Source organism: Chelon labrosus (assembly GCF_963514085.1).
Source record: "Chelon labrosus genome assembly, chromosome: 10".
NCBI lineage: Eukaryota > Metazoa > Chordata > Actinopteri > Mugiliformes > Mugilidae > Chelon > Chelon labrosus.
The window spans coordinates 26,974,830-26,996,827 of NC_140360.1; the positions used below are offsets into that span (position 1 = coordinate 26,974,830).

General features: G+C 40.7%; 1 protein-coding gene across 1 annotated transcript in view; it reads left to right on the forward strand.

Annotated features, from left to right (window-relative positions):
* nphp4 (nephronophthisis 4) overlaps window positions 1–13,342 on the forward strand; it is a 30,766-nt gene extending 17,424 nt beyond the window's left edge. Inside the window, exons 6-12 of the mRNA XM_084553515.1 lie at window positions 902–1,058; window positions 3,040–3,116; window positions 3,387–3,472; window positions 4,931–5,102; window positions 7,721–7,900; window positions 9,927–10,070; window positions 13,175–13,342. Coding sequence (XP_084409641.1) covers window positions 902–1,058; window positions 3,040–3,116; window positions 3,387–3,472; window positions 4,931–5,102; window positions 7,721–7,900; window positions 9,927–10,070; window positions 13,175–13,315 — 957 coding nt within the window. The 3' untranslated portion in view covers window positions 13,316–13,342. The remainder of the gene's footprint in view (window positions 1–901; window positions 1,059–3,039; window positions 3,117–3,386; window positions 3,473–4,930; window positions 5,103–7,720; window positions 7,901–9,926; window positions 10,071–13,174) is intronic.
* The last annotated feature ends 8,656 nt before the right edge of the window (window positions 13,343–21,998 follow it).

Consider the following 21,998-nt stretch of genomic DNA (forward strand, 5'->3'; position numbering starts at 1 on the left):
TTCTTTGAGGCTGTAATCTAGGATTGGGTGCATCATATGACAATCGACAAGACTTTTGTCTTTGCAAAAACTGACTCAGTGGGCTTTACCAAGCTGTGAACGTTAGAATGCTTTTCAGCAGTTTTGTTTGGCACCAAAACATTATTTCAAAAGCTGTTGGGATTGTAATTAGCCATTGCTTGTAAAACAAATTGATAATACATATATTTGAGGGGCACTTAGGGTCAACTTGTACCCAAGCGACAAGACTTTTGTCTTGCCAAAATCTGACCTTTCTGTGTTCATTAAATGATCAATCTTTCTTCAGTGAAGCAAATTTATTTTAGTATATCAAGCATAATTTGGGAGGGTTTTAGCTTTCATATGAGCCATTTCTAAAACCAATGGATTAATTAAAAGTCAGGTTATAAACTGTTGTTTCTACAAAATGGATAAGTGACAAGACTTTTGTCAGGGACTGTATGTTTCTACTACACAAAATGTGTTTTTCTGTCGTTTCTCTAAATTAAGCTGCAAAACTGGACACTGTCCTTAACTTCCTGAAATCAACTCTGCAGCTCAGGGCCAAAACTTGTAACCAAGTAATGATGTTTTTGGATAATTGACAGAACTGTTGAATTGTTTTCCAACTGGTCTGAGTCTTGTTGTAGAAATGTCACCATATTCCCAGCTCTCAGCAGTTACTTGATTGAATACAGAGTTATTACTGATAGAAATGAGGCACAAAACTATGAACATAAGGTGAATTTGACAATTGTCTTCTGCTACAATAAGCAGTTTTAGCAGTTTGACTTTCACAGAGGAAGTTACTGCCCCGCGATGAAAAAGCTGTTTCTCTCAAACACCAGGCAAGAGTGTGGCATGCTGCTAATGCTGCTGACCCTTCACCTTTCCTCCACAGGTAACATTCAAAGCAGACGATGGCAAGCCGATGGCCATCTGCCAAGTGAATGTGGAGCCAACGCCTCACGTTGTTGATCAGACTTTCCGACTTTACCACCCTGAGCTCTGTTTCCTTAAGAAGGCCATCCGCCTGCCACCATGGCACGACCCCACAGGTTGTGCAGCTTACCATGATTATCCCTCTTCAGCCATTACTCCCTGCACGACCGCTTAATTCCTGCTCCCCTGACTGTGTTTAGTTTGCTCTGTTTTACATTTTATCCATTATACTGCATTATTGCAGTTTTAGCATTGGTGTCATGCTTGAATAAATTAATACATCATCTGTAGGTATGCTGACTCACAATCTAGGAGGATAATAAGTGTCAGTAAATCTGCACGTACACGAACATTTATACAACATGGGTGTGCAAATGAAAATGAATCATGTATTCTACCTTCATTTTATTGTGTCATTAAAATATCAACATACCAATCTTCCAGAATAATACAGATTTGATCACAAACAAACCTAATAACAACATTCATGTTTTGGAAATAGAGCAGGCAATTAAAGGGATAAAATGAATGAAACAGCACGTCAAATTTTCTACATTTCTGCATGAAAATGACTCAAAAATAAACCTGAAAGTAGATAAAGAGAGCCCAATCAAACATATCAAACAGAACTATTATACTTTGGTATTTGTTTATTAAGGAAAATTAGCCAATATTACATATCTGTGTGGCGCAAAAATAAGTTTTAAAATAAATTTAAAGGCCAAATTCCAATGCATCTGCTCAGAAGTATTTCTAGTTGATGTTATGAGACTCGGGTGTTGTTCAGTGCCTCAGTTGCTTAAAAAAAAAAATCAGGTATTTGTTCTAGTCTGATCTTCACAAAACATGTTTGTGGAAGTGCATGACGGCATGGAAAAATGAGTTTTCTGAGGACTTCAGAAAAAGAGTTGATGCTGCTTATCAGGCTGGAAAAGTTTACAAAACCATCCCCAAAGAGTTTGGAATCCACGAATCCACAGTCAGAAATTGTGAACATGATAGAAGAGATTTAAGACGACAGGAATTGTTGACCAACAAAGATCACTCCAAAAGCAAGACACGTAATAGTCCAAGAGGTCACAAAGGAACAGTGTAACTTCCAAGCAACTAAAATCCTTTCTCATATTGGCTAATGTTAATGTTCATGAATCCACTATCAGGAGAACACTGAACAACCATGGTGTACATGGCAGAGAGGCAAGGAGAAAGAAACTGTTCTCCAAAAAGAATATTTCTGCCTGTCTGCAGTTTGATCAGCACCATGTGGTTAAATGAGAGGCTCATGTCTGGAGGCAAAACAAGATTGCATTCCAGCATCAGAACCTCATCACGTCCATGAGACATGGTGGTGGTAATGTCCTTGTTTGGGCCTGTTTTGCTGCAGCTGGGCCAGGACAGCTTTCCATTATTGATGGACCAATAAATTCTGATCTTTACCAGCAAATTCTTAAAGAAAATGTGAGGACTGTCCGTGAGCTGACTCTTAAGAGAGACTCGAGTAAAAAAATACGAGAACAAGCACACAAGTTGTTCCAGAAAAGAATGGTTAAAGAAGAACAAAATTAATATTTTGGAATGACCAAGTTAAAGTCCTGACCTTAATCCAATAGAAGATGCAAAGAGCTCATGTGAGAAAGGTCTCACGACTAAAGTGGTTCTGTACTGAGGAAAGGGCAGTTACCAGAAATGTTTAGTTGCTGCTGTTGCTGCACAAGGGGGTCAAACCAGATACTGAAAACAAGGGTTCACTTTCACCTCACAGATGATGATTTCTCTTGAATAAGCCACTACAAAAACATAATATTTCTGTTTCATTTGTTTCATTGGGTTGTCTTTGTCTACCGTCAGGACAGTGTGCAGATATTTTGAGTCATTTTTATGCAGAAATGTCGAACATTCTGAGAAGTGCAAATACTTTTAAGTGGTACTATATATATATATATATATATATATATATATATATATATATATATATATATATATGAATGTATGAATAAAAAATATATGTCACATTAGACGTCACAAACACTGTTTAAATGCCCTACTTAGTTTGAATCTTTACTGTCAGTATACTTAAGCTTCTTTTTTATTAACCAGTTGGAGATTCAGATCGGAAGAGTCACATTTCCGTGCGCTGCAGTGATCCTAACATCATCTGCCAGACGAGGATGTTGGTGAGAAGATAACATTATTTTCTTACATGTTCCTGCTACAAATAACCCACACTAATATTAGCAGGGGATTCATTACTGCACTGATAACTGTTCAGAGGGGAATGCACGTTATTCTGTCTCTGTTATGAGTAGCAAGCTGATTTGATGGACAAAAGGCTTCCCCTATCATGGGGAAGGGTTAGGGTTAGGGGTTTCTTTTAGTTCTGCCTCCTGCTCAGTTTTACCCTTCCATTTTAACATCTCTCTGCCTTTTACTTTGTGTCTGTCTAGGTGCCAGGCGAGCCTCAGGATGTGTACTTGAAAGTGCCAGGGAGTCCCAGTCCACACATAAAAATGTTCTTTGTGATGGTTTTCACGTATGTGTTATTTAATAACCAGGCACTGTGTACACACTAAGCACACAAACACACACTCAGCTTAGCCTGAAGAAGCGTTTTATTTTGGAGTTATTAAATTGTTCACAGTGGCTTGAATTAATTGTCTAATTAGATGGTGGTCTGGTGGTCAGGCTGCCTGAAGTTACAGAATCTGTCCTCTAGTTCTTCAGATCTCCATCATGATTATGTGCAGGTTGGTTAATATGTAGGACCAATGTCTGTCTTTTGAAATATTAGGTTTGTGATTCCGCTAATGTTAAGGGTTAAATGAATTTTTAACTGATTGCATAATTAATTAATAATCTGGTTTCACATCAAATCATGGTCATTAGCTGTCTTTCCAAATTTACACAAAAAAGTTGTGTTTGCTTTCTTTGGGTATCCCAAAGTTCATTCTCTTGAGGAGAGATGGAAACATAGTGAACTTTTAAAGTGACAATCTCGAAAATTTTCATTTCAGTAAATGTCTGTTAAATCATTATCTGTCAGAATTATTTATCATCAACCACGGGCCTATGGCTTGTGGTTGATGATATTATATGAAAGTTATTGCAGTATTTAGAACCAGGTGTCCGTGGCAATATTTCTGCTCACATGCAGGATCATCCCAGACACAAACAAATCGGGGACATGCCCATAAAAACATCGTTCTGTGCCATCAAAGTCATGCACATGCAGTATCTGTACAGTGAATGGGCCCATTCACAAATGACACTTGACTTTATGGGTAAAATACTGTGCAGCAGACACATGGCTACCTCACATATCTCTGCACTGACTTTGTTCAGTCCTCCTGAGCTGAAATAATAACAGCTCTTCAGTTTTTCACTTGACAAACAAAATGTACTCGTACCATAAACTTTTTCAATAATATAGGGGGAGATTTTGGCGCATGGCACCTCAACACACCATTTACATTGACCTTTGATATACATTAAGACCCTTCCTCAACATTTCAAACTATGTAAAAATGACTCAGATTACTAAAATCAAAAGGAATTCCTGTTACCAGAAAACAGCTTTTTAAATGATTAAAAATGTTTAAGAAATGATTGGAATTACTAGTATTTCAGCATACATATTTCTTGGAACATGTACAATTTAAACATAATCTAGAAATATTAGTAATCAGCAGCTTCACATGTCTGACCTCAAAAATCCATATCACTTGAATCACATCCTCCCTAAATGTTGTCTCAGAGCAGAGCGTAGGTGACTGCATCGTCTCCCACTCTGAGTCAGCTAGGGCCACTGAGACTGAATTCCCTTCATCTCAGCAGTGAGAGGATGATCATCATCATCATCCTGATGTTCCTGCTTATTAAAATGCTAGCACAGCCGTCGGTCAGCCCTCCTCATCTCCAGCCTCATGCTGCACACGCTGCGCCCTGCAGGGAGCCTTAGCCTAATTGTTCTTGATGATGTTTTTCTCTGTAGTGATAAGTGGATGGCGGCGCCCTCACAGATCTGGCAGATTTACGTGCACTTCCTGGAGCGGTTGGACGTCAGCTGTGTGACCGGCCAGCGGAGCTGTCAGTCACTAGTTCTGAGGGGGAGGCAGGCTGTTCGTAAGGTCAAATGTTTCTCATCACATCCCAGGGAGATTGAGGTATACTTACCACTAAATACACCTTTTTCATTTTCAATTATACATGCTCTGTATTAACAGTATCATGTAACTATTTAACTGTTAAACGCTGTTTGCAGTCTAGGATATGTCCCCCATATCCAGACGTGGATCTAAACAGAAATGAAGAGAACAGCAGTGTTGAGAGTAGAGGTCTCCAGAGGTCAAGACCCAAACAGAAAAATTACAAAATAAGTCAGTCTGGGTCTTGTTGTATCGCTGCAGGTCTCAGTTCTACGTCTCAATATGTCTAATACCCAAGTGGACCCAAAAAGAAGTTCTTCTAGCTGTGTGCGTCATAACCATTTCAGTAAAAAGCAGACGAGTGCTGTGGGGCAAGAAAAATAACATGTATTGCTACTCTTTGGGACCACAGCTGCCATTTAGTCTGTATATCATCATGTTTTTCATGTTTCTGCCAACGCCAGTGTCTGACTAGGTTAACTGGATTTTGAAATATGTCTTGTTTCCTTCAGGTCTCATCACATTTGCATTTTATATTGAAGATTTATTTATGAAACTCTGCTGGAAAATTCAGTTCTACATGAGCACCGGAGACAGTGAAAACCTAGTTTGGAGATAAAGAAAAGAGATCAGGAGTAGTTTAGTCTAGGTGGAGAACTGAGAAGCCATAAGAAGAACATCAAGAAAAAAAACTACCACAAGCCTATACATGTTCACTGAGACTACTTATAGCCTATCCCGTTACTTCTCCAACACATAACACTGTTGTAATTTGTGGTACAAACCAGTAAGACACTGGACCAACATCTAAGGCACTGTCCAGATATGAAGTGATTTGCCAGTCGCTCAACGCTTTGTAGCAATAACCTGGTCACCAGTTCACATTCCAGGCTGTGGTTGTATAATTCCCACCCTAAATGTTCCAGAGTGAAACAAGCAGAACTTATAAGTATTGCTAATTTATGGCAAAGCTAGCAGATCTCGCCATTACCACTCTCTGTATGAGAAGAAAATAATGTCAACAACTCTACCACTCCATTTTAGTTTACCTGACACTCCAAGCCCGCTATCAGTATGATGAGTTTGGCGGTTGGAGCCAAAGTTGTGGATGGTTTTCCCTACATAAACGTATGGGAAACTTTGTGTTTGTATCAAATATCAACCAACAGTATCAATCACTCAGAGTTATGATTAGTTTAACTTACCATCTGCCCACTTTATGTCCCAAATGTGTTTTCTCTAGTCATTGCCACAGCTTTTTGAATTTCATTAACATTTCATGGTCTCTTGTTGCCACATGCTGCTACTCTCTTCCTTTAGTCGTCATGGGTGCTTTAGGTTTGGATTCATCTTTTAAATATGTGAAAGGGGCATGTTTATGAAATTATGCTCTTTAATTCTCAGATACTGTCATATTTCAAATCAGTTTATCTATTTATTTCATTTATATATTTGCCTCCCTCTGGTACTTCCTCTTTGTTAATTGGACCAAAACACGGCTGACACAGATTGAAAACAGCATACAGAACAGATGGAGTCATAACAGCCCATATATCAAATCTTACATAAGTTGAGAGCTTTGTTCTTTCAGTGTTAGCAATTTTCAATCTGCACATCTGAAATGATTTCATGCAAATTGTTCTTCTAGCAGCAGGGAACAATGGAATGGCGACAGGCTTTTTAGTAATAACACCAGGTTAAGATCCACGTTATTATCGAGAATATACAAATGCAGATTGACAGCATAATGGGTCTTTTCATGTCTTTTCATATTCATTTCTATTAGGTTCTCTCATTACTTCTTGCAGCCGTGTCAGATCGTGTTGGGACACCATTTGACAGAATCAGAAAAATTAGTAATGGCTGTTTGCTCTCTGAACATACCAAAATATGTTCCAGGGGTGTCACATTGCCCTTTATTTTTAATAGATCGTTTCTTATTCATAATTGAGTACAAGAGTGGGAGCGTTTGACAATGCTTTTCATTCAGAGTTGCAGTAAAAGGGCATTTCATATCACACACCCATATTCAGAAACAAAAGTGATGGACTGTCATAACCACCGTGGTTGCATACAGTACGACCCAAACATGTTTTCCCTGTAGAAATGGGGTACTGGCTGCAAAAGTGACAGATGTATTTTTAAAAGATTTCACCGTGTGCATCAGCGGCCGCTTTGATCTGACTCCCGGCAGGTTAGCTCACTGTGGAATGCATTGGAGGAGACTTATAAAACAGGATAAAGCTCAGCGTCAGAGAATGGCTTTGCTTTTCTCAACAGATTGAAAAGGAGCTGCGCACAAAATCTCATTCTCACATCCTTATGTCTGTCACTTTTCTGCCGCACTTTCTCTCGTTTCATTGTCTGCCCCCCTTTCTCACCGAACCTCGTTCACCCTTTCTCTCACCCACTCTCCTGTAAGTTGAAAACCCCCTTTGCGTTCCTCTGCGTTTCCCATCAGTTCTACCCTATTTTTAACCTCTTCTTATTAAATGTATCTCTTCTCTTCTATACTGTTACACTCATTCTGTTACCTTTATTGTGACTTTTCCATTCTCACAGCACTCCCAATCAACAGCATCTCTTTGCCCTACTGCCAAACCCAATCAACCTTACTACACACCTCTTCTCTGTAGGTGGACCCAGCGGGTGTGTTTGTTTTGCCTCCAGCAGCAGTGCAGGAGCTCCAGCTGAAGGTTCAGCCATGGCAGGCTGGCAGCCGCTTCCTGTATGTGAACGCCGTGGATGTGGAGCATCAACGGCTGGTCACAGCCTGGTTGCTCTGTCTCAATGTCCACCGCCCTGTGCTGTCCAAGGTAGGAGTTTTTCTGGATTGGTTGTCCTTAAGTTGACGTAGTACGACCTTTTGGTCAGTGAAAATTGTATCTACATTTTTGCTTTAAAAACATGAAAACCTCAAACTCTAAAAATCTTCTTCCCAACTCAGGAAATAAAACCTAGGAATGCAGGTTTATGGAGAGTCTCTGCACAACGTAGTTTTCTACCACCATCTGACTATAGTAGCCCACCACGTTAGCTGGTTTGCTGTCAGTACAGCACAGTAGCTAGGAGGCTTTTACCAAACTCATAATATTTTCTACCAGTTTAGTAAAAAATGCTCAGTATTCTCAAAACAGTGTGATGTGTCCATCAAAGTTTATGCGAGTTTTGGTGACATAACACTGGTTTATCATAGTTGATCTTGACTTTGGTATTCCATGTTGACTTAAAAGCTCATTTTAACCTCTCAAAGCTCTACAACGTGTTTTGAGAATACTGTTAAAATGGGTTACCAGCCATTGGTAGCCCTCTTGCCACCTCCACCTGAGGCCAGCACACAACTTAACGACTTACCACACATACACATCCAATACTGACATTGGGTCAGTTGTGTTGTGGATTATGATATAGGAATTCATTTTGAGAAAGACAAAAATGCATAAAGATAACATATCTTTAACCTGAACGTGGTGATTGCCATCATAAACTGAATTCTTACTGCAGTCTTGTTCACTTCCTTAAGTGAGAACAGTGGTATGATGAACAACTCCATTAAGTATCTGTCTAACTCAAAGCCACTGGTGACTCAGAGTTGCATTCAGTGCTTGAATCATTCTGGTAGTTCCCTGGGCCAGCGGGACATTACCCAATCCCTTTATGGCTTTTGTCAAGAAAAGACTAAGTACGGTGGATCCCAGGCCAGCACTCAAAGCCAATCCCCTCTATAACTGCTGTCTGCCTTTTGAAACCAAATGTCTAACTGACTGTTTACTGGACTGGCTGACCGTGTATCGAAGATTAAGTTCACATTACAGCGGAAGTCATCTTTTTATTTTCATGTATATTCAGTGTTTATAACGTTGCTGTCAGTCAGTAACACAGTTGCAATCAAAATAGCTGCAGGACATATTAGTAATGTTAAAACGCTTCATTGAAAACACATCGAGCAAACAATCAAAGACAATTTCACAGTAAAATGAGTCACACCCCAAAGACAATGTTTAATACTGCTTATTACTGCCATGGGCAAACATGTGTTGTAAAGAGGGACAGTGTGATATGAGTGCAAACGTATGTCATCCAAAGTTTCAGAAGAAAGATTTTCACTTCTGAAAAGATCCTCAGAGCGGCACTTTTCAACATCAGCATTTTCAAGGTTTCAAACCTGGAAAACAGATGAATACACTGGGACTACAGTGACAAATTTGAAACTCTGAAAATGTATTGGAGAAACACTGTAAAAGGAGTGCTGTATTTGTGAAGGAAGAAACACAAAATAAAGGTGCAGAGATATGAAAATTCCATTCAGCCTCAGAAAACATTATGCAAGCCTTCAAAATGTAGTTTCTCAAATCGTTTTTAACAATATTTCAAGGTTCCAAACACTGACTGTCAACCTTTCAAACCTTTTTTCCCCAGTTTCAAAATATGGCTTGAGATTCATCCCATACCCAAATGACTACTCAAGGACACTTTGGGAACAGTTCTTTTACCCAGAGCTGACTTTCCATACACATTTTTCTTGCATATTCAAGTTGACTCTTATGGGCTTTATTTACCCAGAGCATGGCAAATGTTCCAGCCATGATGTCCTTGCATAGTCTGATTTAGTTCCTGCCTTCGTAAGGTCATCCTGAACGTGTTTGGCATAATAACGGTGTTTTCAAATGTCTCATTGTCTGTCAAATGTCTCAACAACTTTGCTGTCTCCTCCAGGCCCTGAAATGTTTGCTGCTGTGATATAGGTTTGAAGCTTGTGTTTGGTGATGAAACTGGCCATACTAGTAACCAGCCAACGCTGTCTGCATCTATGTGTGTGTGTGTGTGTGTGTGTGTATGCAGGCATTTGAAGTGTCTGTACCAGTTGGCGGTGGCCGTGGCAGCTCCAGGAAAATCACTTACACCAACCCTTACACCAACAGCCGAACTTTCCTGCTCCGCTCTGACCATCCAGACCTGCTCCAGTTCAAGGAGGAGAAATTCAAGGTAGGGAAAGAAAAGAAGCCATACAGCTCTCTTACTCTTGTTAAGCGTAAAATCTATTTTTTGATTAATGAAGCCAAAAGAGAAACCATCCTCCTTGATTAAATCTTATCAGGTAGTTTCCTTGGATCAAGAATATCTATGCTGCTGAGTGTAAATAGTGTAGCTAATATCAGGTTTAACGTGAGTGCTGCTGCTTCTGTAATACGGTCTAAGTAGCCAGCTGTAATGAATAAAATAAGTGTGTAGTAGTGTAGCCAGAGCACAACACAGCTGCATCATGGTGGACATGAGGAGCTAGACATTCTAGGATAAAGTGTTCTGCATTACTTCAGCACTAGAATCAGTTTTGTTGCACTCCCAGTTACAGTCATGATCACTATGGTGCAACATCACGCCATTATGCTCATAATGCACATACATCAGACCGACACTGTAGAACCTCGTCGACAAAGAAGACATGCCGGTTGTGGAAAATAAGACTGTATGCGAAACACGACCATTCCCTTTAGAGAAGCCTTTATTGTTAGCCACAGTCTCCAGTTCATCCCGGCAGGTGGGTTACAGGTATCATTGTTGTCTAGCCTCCCCTGTTGACTGTCCATTCATCATCTGGGACAAGTCAATGGCTTCCTTGTTTGCTTTCAGAACAGAATGAGAGAAATATAGCAAAGTCATTGCTGCTGTTTTATTGTTATGTGGTCAGCGTCTCTGAGAGCTGGTTCACTCAGACATGAAACACTGGAGTCGCTGCTGTCTTTCGCCTTTCATTTGCTGAGGTGTGGTAAAATGGCAAAACAAATGGGAAACCATTATTTGAAATGAACAAATAAATGAATGAGATGCAATGGATGTCAGTTTCCACATAAACTATTAAAGGGTCCCGCTGTTGTTGGCCAGAAGACACTGCATCAATTAGACAGGAGGTGGGCAGGGTGAAAAACAGCCCATTGTTTTTTTCCATCTTGTCAGCGAGGCGCCAGGTGTCTCAGAAAGAATTTACTGTGCCCGTAGCATTAAGCAAATGTGCAGGCTCTTTCCTCTTTTTTTTTTGTTGACACGACTACCACGCCATGATAAAGCCTGCTGTCAGGAGGGAAAAGAAAATAGAGATCAATACTGCCATGCTTTCGGGGAAGATTACAGCATAAATCCCCCAAATTTACCCATATTTCTGCTGTTGGCTATTACAGAAAATACACGGAGACGCCTTCGGTCTGATGGAAATACTGGGAAAAGAACAAAAAATGACCAAATTAGGATCCAGCTGACTATGAGGCCTGATAAGAAAAGCACTGCAGCATTAAGTATTGTCTCCATTTAATTAGAGAAAAGAAGAATCAAAATTGCACTCTGCGTGGAGTAATTAAGACCAAAAAAACAAGCAAAAAGCAAAAACAAAGAGTGGGATGTGAGGGTAAAGCAAACCATTTGGTGTTTCTTCGTGTCTCAACCCGTCTGAAATTAGGCGGCCCACGGAGATTAAACAAAACAAAACTGTGTGGAAAAGGATATTTGTGTTCTTCAAAAGTGTTTTATTTTTCTACAAATTGTTAAAATGTGTGCAACCTCCTGCAGTGAAGACAGTGAAACAAATAGTTTTTATAATGAGTTCTGCATGAGAAGACCGCACGGCGGAGTGGACACTGAAATAAGACAATCAGACTCACAAAACAAGAGGGAATAACTTGTCATTTGACATGTAGAACTATGTGTCTTTGTTAAGAAAGAGCTTTCTGAAAGGGATGCCATGATTTACATATTTATGTCAGTGTCGCCCGATATTTACTTTGTTGATCGCCATAAGAGAACAGGAGGAAGCTCCCCCGTGGCAGTGGCTGATATTTATCTGCTGTGTTGCATCAATTTTACACTGGGTAAATGCCGGTCGTTTCACAGTACGTTTTATGTGTTTCTTAATGAATTAATTATTTATGTTCCATTTATTTTTCATAGCTGTTCCTGCCTTTTTACATTAGCTATTAATTGAATTTATGTTTCACAAAAATTTTGTTGGGCTCTGTAAGTACTGAAAAAAAAAGTCTCACTGAGTGGGTAGATGTGCTTTTGAAACAGTTCTGTCTTTGTGGTGTGAAATAAGGTTGTTTCATACATTTTTATTATTTAATTTGTGCTTCTTCAAAGATAAAGGGATGAAGGGCTTAAACACTTTGAAACAGGTCAGAGATGTAAAAAAAAGTTTTTGCATGATGAAGATTTGTTTCTCAGGCGCAGCAGGCGCATAAACAACACACACAGAGTTCTCAGTGGTTGTGTTACAGATGAATATTGGTTTGACAGAGTCTCTTTTAAACCATATAGTACATGAGATATTGTTCTTGTTGATGCTGCTCTGATGGAAGATTTTTCATTCTGTAAAAACTAACTTGAATTACCGGGACAATGTGAGGTTTGTATGGTTGATGTCATATCTGACTTTCCACTGACCACTGACAGGAGAAGTAAATAACATCAACCATCTTGTGACAATCCAGTGTTCTGCTGGGAAACTTTTGGACCTGCCATTCATGTGGATGTTACTTAGACACCCCCACCCCATAGCAATGACACTCCTTGATGGCAGCAGCCATCCCCAGCAGGATGCAGCCTGACACAGGCACACACACAAAAACGCTTTAGGAACAACTAAAAAAAAACATGAAGAACAGCACAAGGTGTTGACCTGGCCTCCAAATTCACTAGATCCCAAACTGATCAAGTATCTGTGGGATGATCCACAGAGGCCCCTCCCCTCAACCCATAGGACCCAAAGGCCCCCACTAACAACATTCTGTTGTCAGACACCACAGGACACCCTCAGAAGGCCCATGTCCATTCTCTGATGAGTCACAACTGTTTTGGAGGCACAAGGGAGACCTACACAATATTAGGAAGGTGGTCATAATGATATGACTGATCGGTGTATATGTTTAATGAGCAAAACTGAGAAACTCACACACTATTTTACTAAAAAAGGTGTACAAATATAACTTGTGACTTCTTACTCTACACATTTTAGCTAAGTTGATGCAAAGAGCAGCTTCATGGGCTGTATTTTTCAAAGAAAGCGTTCAGATGAATATATTCATAATGTTCTGTGTGTTCAGATTGGCGGGGGAGAGAGTTACACCATTGGATTGCGATTCGCCCCCAGCCAGAGTTCCGGCTCAGCGGAGATCTTGGTCTATGTGAACAACCTGGAGGAGAAGACGGAGGAGACGTTCTGTGTGAAAGTCAACTATTCTTGAGCTGACCGTTGTTTCAGGCAGCAGGTAGAAGATTCTGTTAGGAAATGTTTTTTTCAGTTTTTTCTGCAAACTGAGTGTAATTTTGTTTCAGATCAATATTTAAAAAATAAAGAATGTTTTTTTCACATATATTGTTTGTCTCTTTCAGTCTTTTGTGCAAAGTAGAGTGTTCTGTATTGTACGAATAAGAAGTATGAATGAATTTTGTTTGATCTGTGAGCTTCACTGAAATAAGGTCGCGTCTCTACAATCCAAAATACCGAATGAAAACCCAGCAGACAAAGCTACTTTCTCTAAAAACACACAACTCTTACCCTCTTCACTGAATCATTCAGTAAAGCATAGGAGAAACTGAGCAAGTAGTTTTAAGCATATTTCTATGCATAATAAAACATGGGTGCAAGAAAGAACCAAAAAGAAACTGACTACATTTGTTCTGTGGTGAGCAGCCCAGTGCAAAGTCCCAGCAGTGAGCTGTCCTCTTCCACAATGTGTGACAGTTCAGCCTGTCCAGAGGTAGGCTGAGGGTAAGAGCAATAACATTTTATCGACTTTAATTACCCAGCAAACCCACTTGAATGCCACTTGATGGTCGAGTTTTAATCTAAGACAAGCCAGGGGTCCGCTCTCCACATCCCCTCACCTCCCAAACAACTTATCCTCATCACCGGCATTATTAGAAACAGTGCTGTAATGAGGTATGATTTTCCAGTGAGGCGCACATCTCTTCACATCGGCCTCATTAACACCAGCACCCTTTCAAACCCTCCATGCTCTCTCTCCCGCTCATTCTGCCCTGTGTCTCTCTATGATGTGATGAGAGACAGAGACAGAGAGAGAGAGAGAGAGAGAGAGAAGGCCATGCATATTGAGTTATGTAACACAGTTACACAATCCCTCCGCCCCCCCACGCTCACTCCATTCTCGCTTTCTCTCTCATTAGGATGCGGCTGCAAAATAAACCTCAGCACAGCAGCAAAGTCTCATAAAACGAACATAGCAACCAAGCCAGGCGCACTTCATCTGTACCTTCTGTAACATTATCTGAAGCAAAAGCCTCTGTGACTTCTGTATTTCATGTTAATGTGTTAACAGCTTATAAAGATGCCCATAAAAAAACTGTATACACTCAATAATCTGTTCCTTGTGCCTTCCACATGCTGCTGCCATGCTCAAAAACGTACTACGCACCTTTGAACATTTAGCTTGAAGGATGAGTTTGAGCTACTGGTCTCTGCTGGATTTCTTCCTGTTCACAGTGACGAGGTAGATCCTTTCTAGCCTTAGACTTTATATTGAAGAAATAATGTACCCACTGTGTCTGAAAGGTGAAATCAATGCAGACAAGCTTTAAATCTCCTTTTTGCTACTCGCCAGGAGGGAGCAACTTCCCTGGTTTCAGGAAGTAGTTTGATTTTATGGAAGAACACAAACGTCGGAACCGGTTGGACCGGACATTAAACTGACTTTCTCTTGCCAGCTCACATGTACTAAGTTTGTGTAACGTATATCTGAGCCTCTGTGTGACTTGAGCAGGTCACTGCAAACGCTGTGGTGATTGGGCAACATCCCACCAAAGGGAGAAAGAAAAAGATTTATTTCTGTCACATTCAACCACAGTGTTTGGACTATATTTAGAGGCACAGGCACAGTTTACACCAGTGCCAGTCACTGACGGCCAGCCAATCAGTGTCAGTCATGGAGCACTGCTGGCTTGCCCCTTTTGGCAGTTTTAGTATGGCTGCAAATCTGATTCAAACAAGCAGCAGCCACCGGGGATTGAAAAATGAAGCCAACGCAGAGGTGGCGAATACTGCAATTCCTCGAAGGCCCCATTCCCTTTTGACCTCTACTGTGCTGTAGTACACGGGAACTAATGTTGTTAGCTGTCCACCTAGACATCACTTGCCCACCCCAGCTCCACTCACACTCCAGTTCTTTGACTGTTTTTTAATTAGCGAGTAAGGTGGAGTCAGGCACTGCCAAGATGGCAGCAGCCAGAGCTACCACACTGAGCTTCAGACTTGTTCTGGAGGGTCATGCTTCTTCATTTACAGTCAAAGGAATGTGTGTTTCCACCCACATCCAATAAATGAACTGGAATGAACTCACAGCTGCCTTTATATAGCTAACTTATACTGAGCTGAGCCTGTCGAGGTGGGGATGGTGAACAGCCGTCATGTTTCCATGCGCCGCTGCCTGTGTGTAGGAAAAGATTTCATACTGCCATCCATCCCAGTGTTGGGCAAAGTATACGTGGTATCTCTGGTAGGAAGGTGATTTTCTGTTGAAGTTCTACTTTGTGTGCAGAGTGTGAGTTTTGTGTCCGTTGTGGTTTTAATACCTGGATCCCGGTCGGTGCAGCAGCCCCCTGTATGAGCCGTTGCTCTCTCAGCGAGGGGCAGCGCCGCGCTGACACCTTATTAGCGGTGCCAGTCCAGTTGTTGTCGGTTCCTCCTGAAAGCGCACAGACACCCGCCACAACAGCTCTCACTGTCTGCTCACCTTGTTAGTGTGGTTAGACGGCTCCTGTCTAGCTGCCCAGCGGACAGGCTGCCTTGATACTTTGCCGGGTGGAAGGGTGTCTGTTGTTGCCTTGATTTGGAGAAAACCAGGCCTACCTGCCGGTGCATGTCTGTGTGTCAGTGTGTGTGTGTGTGCTGGTGTGTGTAGGTGCCTTGCCTGAGCCATGTGAGTGGGTGCATGTCTGTGAAAGCATACAGCAGCGCAGGTATCAAAGAGCTTTGTAACTGAAGGAATATGCAGCCTAGCAACCAGCCCTCATGTACTCCACTGGCTTGGATCAGCACCCATCCAGTGGTGGGAGTTTGTTAATGTTACTGCGATTCACTTCACACTGAAAACACACACAATTCAACCAGAGAGGTAATAGCATTGTTCTAATAAAAAATCCCAAATAAAGGATGGCTTTGCTTATCAATGGTGTCATGACTGAGGTTTTCCACAGCTCTGAAAGACAAAGCACCCACTGTTTCATGACAGACTTGGGTGCGAGTTAAACTCCAAGACTTTTAAAGGTTCTAACTAAAAAAAAAATAAAATGTGAAAAAGAATGGTAAATGGCCTTGTTTTTATAGAGAGCCTTTCTACCTACTGGTACTCAAAGTGCTTTACAGTCACAGACTCATCTACCCATTCGCTCACACAGGCACACACACATTCACATAAAAGTGCCACACAATGGAAACAACTGGGGGTTCAGTGTCTTGCTCAAGGACACTTCGGCATGTGGCACATTCCAGGGATCAAACCGCTACCCCTCTGGTTCATGGACAACCCGCTCTACCTACTGAGCCACAGCCGCCCGGCAAGAGAGATGAAAGAAGACAGTAAGAAGCTCTTAACAAACTGAAGTTCAGTCACCACGTTGACCGTCTCAGCAGGACCCTCCCTCAGCCATGAATGCTGAGCATGAAGGGAATGTGTGACTGAGGGAGCGTCCCTGTTTCTGTCACTGCAAACCTGCAACCCGACTGAGGACAGTTCTCAGTAGATGGCAGTCTTACACATGCAGCAAACTCCCACTGTTGGCAGTTGTAGACAACAGAGTTTGTCAAAGCTTACTTCCAGCCTGATGTCATCATATAAATAACCAGTAGTCCTGTATTGTCTTTTCAGTCCTTCATTTTTTTTTTCAGTTTTCTCCATAAATAGATCAGTCTTTTGTGTTCTGTTTACTTGTCTGTACTGTATGCAGACTTTACAGTGAGTATCCAGTGATTCTCATTAAGAAATAGTCCAGACTTAAAAGGAGGATGAACTCTATTCCATGAACAATATGGTGACTAAAACAGACATTATCTTGTATTATCTTTGCTTGCTGTGTTGCTGTTCTAAACTCCCAGTGGATCAGGTCCATCTTATGATTTGTACCAAGCTACATTTTAAAATGTTCAACTAAAATAGGTCTGGCTGTCAGGTGACTAAGAAAACTTTAAACTAACTGCTGAGCTCTAGGTATCCCCAGGTTAGTCACATTTACCTGGAAGAGAAACTAACTTAACTCTCACCACCATTTCTAAAGCCTTGTTAAGTAGTCTAGTATATCTTGCAAGATTTGTATATAACCTTTCAGCCCTTTCCATGTGTGGTTGGAGCTACTTTTACTGGTGTAGCTGCTGTGTGATATCTCTGCATCTATACTTAGCTGGTTGGAATAAATAGAAAACATCTTTAAAGGCCTTCAATTGATCTTGGTGCCTTCAAACGGGCTCATGTGTTTCATGTTCTCGTGAAGAGTCTATATGAACAGCCCACTCTTGCAGCTATTCTCAGCCATTGAAAATGGAAATTTTCTGAAACCTATGTGCAGGAGTTGTGACATTTTCCCTTTGTGGAGGCCAAGGATGTCTATTTTTGCGTGGTTATACTGTATTTTTGTAACATGTCTGAGGAAGATGTTGACATTCATTATGACTTTACATTTCTGGCATTAAGATACTCGCTCATTACCTTGCTAAACTGTTCATCTTGGTGGCTTCTGGACAGCATCAGTTGCCCGGCAGCGGCCTCGTCACAGGTTACATGTGAAGGAAGTGGTTTAAAGGATACATTCAGATTATTTTAAAGGTCTAGCTTGAGCTGAGACAGGCCAGGCAACATAGTGATGTTGAGATTTTGTGCTATTTTGCTTCCATTACATATTTCATCTTTTTTATATTTGAATGGAAATAAATGTCCAAAATACAGTTTAAAAATGTATTTGACTGAGCACAACATAAATCAGGTAATACTTTATTTGGATAACATTTAAAGAAAGTCGTGAGACAAGAAGTATTCAGCTAGGAAAGTTAAGTCTTAGTTGACATTTTTAACTGTTAATAGTTGTTTCCAATAAAGTGTATAGTATTTTCTTGAAATAAGATTTGTTTCACATGCTTGGTCAGACATCTATGTTTCAGAAGCAGTTATATAACCAAACTTTTATTCACGTTGATATTGTGAAGGCTGTTGCAGAAGGCTTTGTTTGAACGTCATTCATAGCCTCATTTATATAACATTTTAATCCTGAAAACATACCTATTTTCTTTCCCTGGCTGTTGAGAGTACTTTCTGAATATGAATTAATAAAGAGAAATTTCCTCTTTACAAAAGCTTCTGAGCCAGGGTTTATTCAGTGTTCAGATTTCTGTCCTGGAAATGCAGGCAAATCAGCTCATACCTGTTATATAATCCAACAGTTTATGTGAAGTTACAGGGTAATGTCTCTTAGTTAAAATTTGACATTTTACTTCCCTGCAGTGTCTTGCCTTAAAACAACAAACGTGTCTCATATAAATATTGAAATAGACTTAGATGACGTAATCATTTAGACGTAATCATTCAGACAGCCCTCCCTCATGTAGATTTTAAATGTTAACAGTGACCGACAAAATCCACGATCCCTGAGAACCTATTCTTTAAACACAATATTGTAGATAAACCAAATGAGCTCAGTGAGTTTATCTTGCTGTAACATTAACCTAGGAAGCTATATTAACAAAAACGTGCTAGCGTTATAAAATACCACAATACAGCCAGCTTAGAACGGGTGCAGGATTTATGGCCCATCTTCTTGATTGCCACGACATCTCTTTTGTTGTACGTTCCCCTTTTCTTTCAGTAATAATAACCTAAAAGAGGAAAATCTGTATCTGCCTGTGCTTAAGTCAAATCTGTCCACCACAGAAAACAGGACACGTTGTCACAATAAATAATGGAACAGTTAACAACCGCTGTGTTTGGATATCTGACTGTTGTAGCATTTTACTCAAACGAATGTAGCCTGTATGCTTCGTTTATTTCAGGACTGCAGCAGGCATAGCAGGGACATTTAATCTTTTGGATCTGATATCGCTGTTTCCAAGAAATAGGAGCTTTTCACTGAGAATAACACATCAACAACAGCTAACGAGAATCCGATTATATTTACTGTCATTTTCACGGTCTCTGGATGATGGTTCCATATCAGGGTTCCCTATCAGCTTGGTGACCATTTGATTGCGTATCAGTCTTGTGAGCATTTTGTAAAGAAATTCAGTGAGTATTCATGATCCCAAGGGGATAAGCCTCATCGTTTGATTTAAATAACCCTCTTGTCACTTTAATAATGTGGTTTGAAAAAAAACATTTTCTCTTCCACAGAAGCCTATGTTAATGCTTCAGCTGAAACGGACTGCTCACAGAGAAGACTTAGGGCAAGGGGAGTTCAGGGCCATTTCAGTGTGAGAGGCAGTGTTGATTGGCATGTCGCTGTGGGGTGCAGATAAAACAGAAAATAATGCCCAGTGAGTCCAACCTTATTAAATGCCAACAAGCCACACGTTGGCTAATATTCCGACATGTTCATACTCTGAGACCTGATGCTTCGCCATCAATCATTCTGCCATTCATCTGGATGCTGGGACGCCAAGCAACAATCAGCAAAATACCACAAGAAAGTCCACGTGGTATGGGAACATGCATGGATTTTAGTAGCCATGATGCACAAGTTGTTTTTCTTTTGCCCACATTAACTGTGTTTGCTTCATTAACCCGAGCCCTCTGCTGCAGCACCTGCTGCTGTGCCAATGCAGTGGTCTCATGGAAGGGAAAGAAAAATGTGTTTTGCCACTGTGCTTTTGTTGGTGGGCTGCTAAATGCTGTGCGGGTTCGTAGATCTGTCCGTGCAGGCTTTTGTTGTGGTACCACAAGAAAAGCTTTAAAACCACTGCCACTGTAGGTGGCATCAGAAATCATATGGACACCACCATATACACACTGCACATGTACACTCCCTACGTATGCAATGAGTGTGTGATTCACTGAAGCAATCAATTTATTGTATGGCTGATCGGATAAATGCCTTAAATAATGTAATGGTCATCTTAAGGAGAGATCATCTCATAACCGTGTCACTGGTTGATTAACCACTGACCAGCTACAAATGAGGTCCATCGCAAGTGACCTGTTCTAAGTGTCCTTGAACACTTTGTGAACCCTACTTGCTCCCTCACTGTTAATTACTTTGAGGAAGAGTGCCAGCTAAAAGCCTCAATAGAAACTGTAAATTAGTCAAGTAAAGAAAGAGAGAGCAACTGCTGTTACAGTGGGGAGTGAGGTGGATCGAAAGCCGTGCCAAATGCATTCCCCCCCTTTCTGGCTTTAAAATTGTAGTTCTGTAAAAAAAAGAGCAAACTTTAGCTCTAGATACTGCATAACAATAATTCTTGTAGCCATTAAGTGGAGTTTCATGCGGGCCTATCGGATAATAAACCAGAGATATATTGTGGGCCAGCGCCCTCTTAAAGATTTTATGACGGATGCAGTTCCTCAGAGTGAGTGACGATGCAAAATCGTGGGTCCATGTTTTCGAATTTGCATTCTGTCTGCACAGACTTAAATATGTATATTTTTTTTATGCATCTAGGAAAAAGGGTACCATGGTGTGGCGCACTGCAGCAGCATGGGTCAGTCTTATTGCAGTACATCAGAAAAGGTAGAAAGGGAATTAGAGATTCTGGAGATATTTCTGAGATGAAAATGTGCTCTTTGGAATATTGCTTTTTTCGGTCTTGTTAAATGAATGGTTTGGATCAAAGCTTACACCGTGATTTTAGCACATTCCCTTTTGAGAACTGTCCCGCCGCAAGTATTAATCCAGAGAGCCAGATCCAAATGGCTGGAGTTCTGGCTGCTTGACACTAAAACTTTGATGCACTGAAGCAATGAATATTTTTTGTAGTTTTATGTTTTATGCTGCATAGAGTGATGGTGCAATTTCTTTCCATAGGGGTATATCACTTAAAGGTGCCCTTTCAACGTCTGCATTAGAATCAAAGGGAATAGTGGGAGCAGGGAGATGATCTGTGCATGTTACATGCAGCTTTGACATATTCCTAGGTCTAATCAACCCCAGTGAGGCTGCCTTAGTCAGTGTGTCTGATGTGTCTGAGTGTGAAATCCTGGAAACACTTCATGTTAGTGACACGATGTCCGAGTTAGAAAGCGAGGAAGGAGTCCTTTCTTCGATGATTTGTTGTCAAGAGAAGTCTTAATGGAAATATTTCTGCTGTAGCCAAGTCCTGTAACGACTACAACAAATCTACAGTAATGCTGAGAGTAGCATGAATTTGTTGCTGTAATAAACCCCTGCTGGGGGAAATTCGGTTTTGTTGACTTTTGAAGTGAAATGAAGTCAATACAACCTCTGCAGCACTTTTAAGACCAGCCTTTCTGAGTATGTAAATGCACTGGTAATGTTTCTACAGTTTTTATTTTATTGCGACTTTTTAAAATTAGACTAGTAATGGGGGCATATACAAAAGTGTGTACACTCTGTTAAGACTAAGATATCACAGGTTTGCACACCTCTTTTGAGGCTTTTTGAGCGCTTTTTAATCTTGATTTGGAAGATTCATACTTTCATATCACTTGGAGTTCTGAAATATTTTTTAGGATTACATTTCTACTCATGTTCAAGTCAGCCACACAAACCCAAAGCAGAATATTTTCATCCACATGCCTAATACTAGGTGTTTTTCACCAAACATTGATCCTTTCTTTCTCCCAACATACCTTTGAGATACATTTTTGTCTTAATCTGTTGTTAGCGTGTTTCCATAATCACTCTGTCAGGTTGCTGATCTTGTGATGTCGACTAAACTCTCCTTCAGCTTCTTTGCAGGGTCTTTCTTTTCTGCAG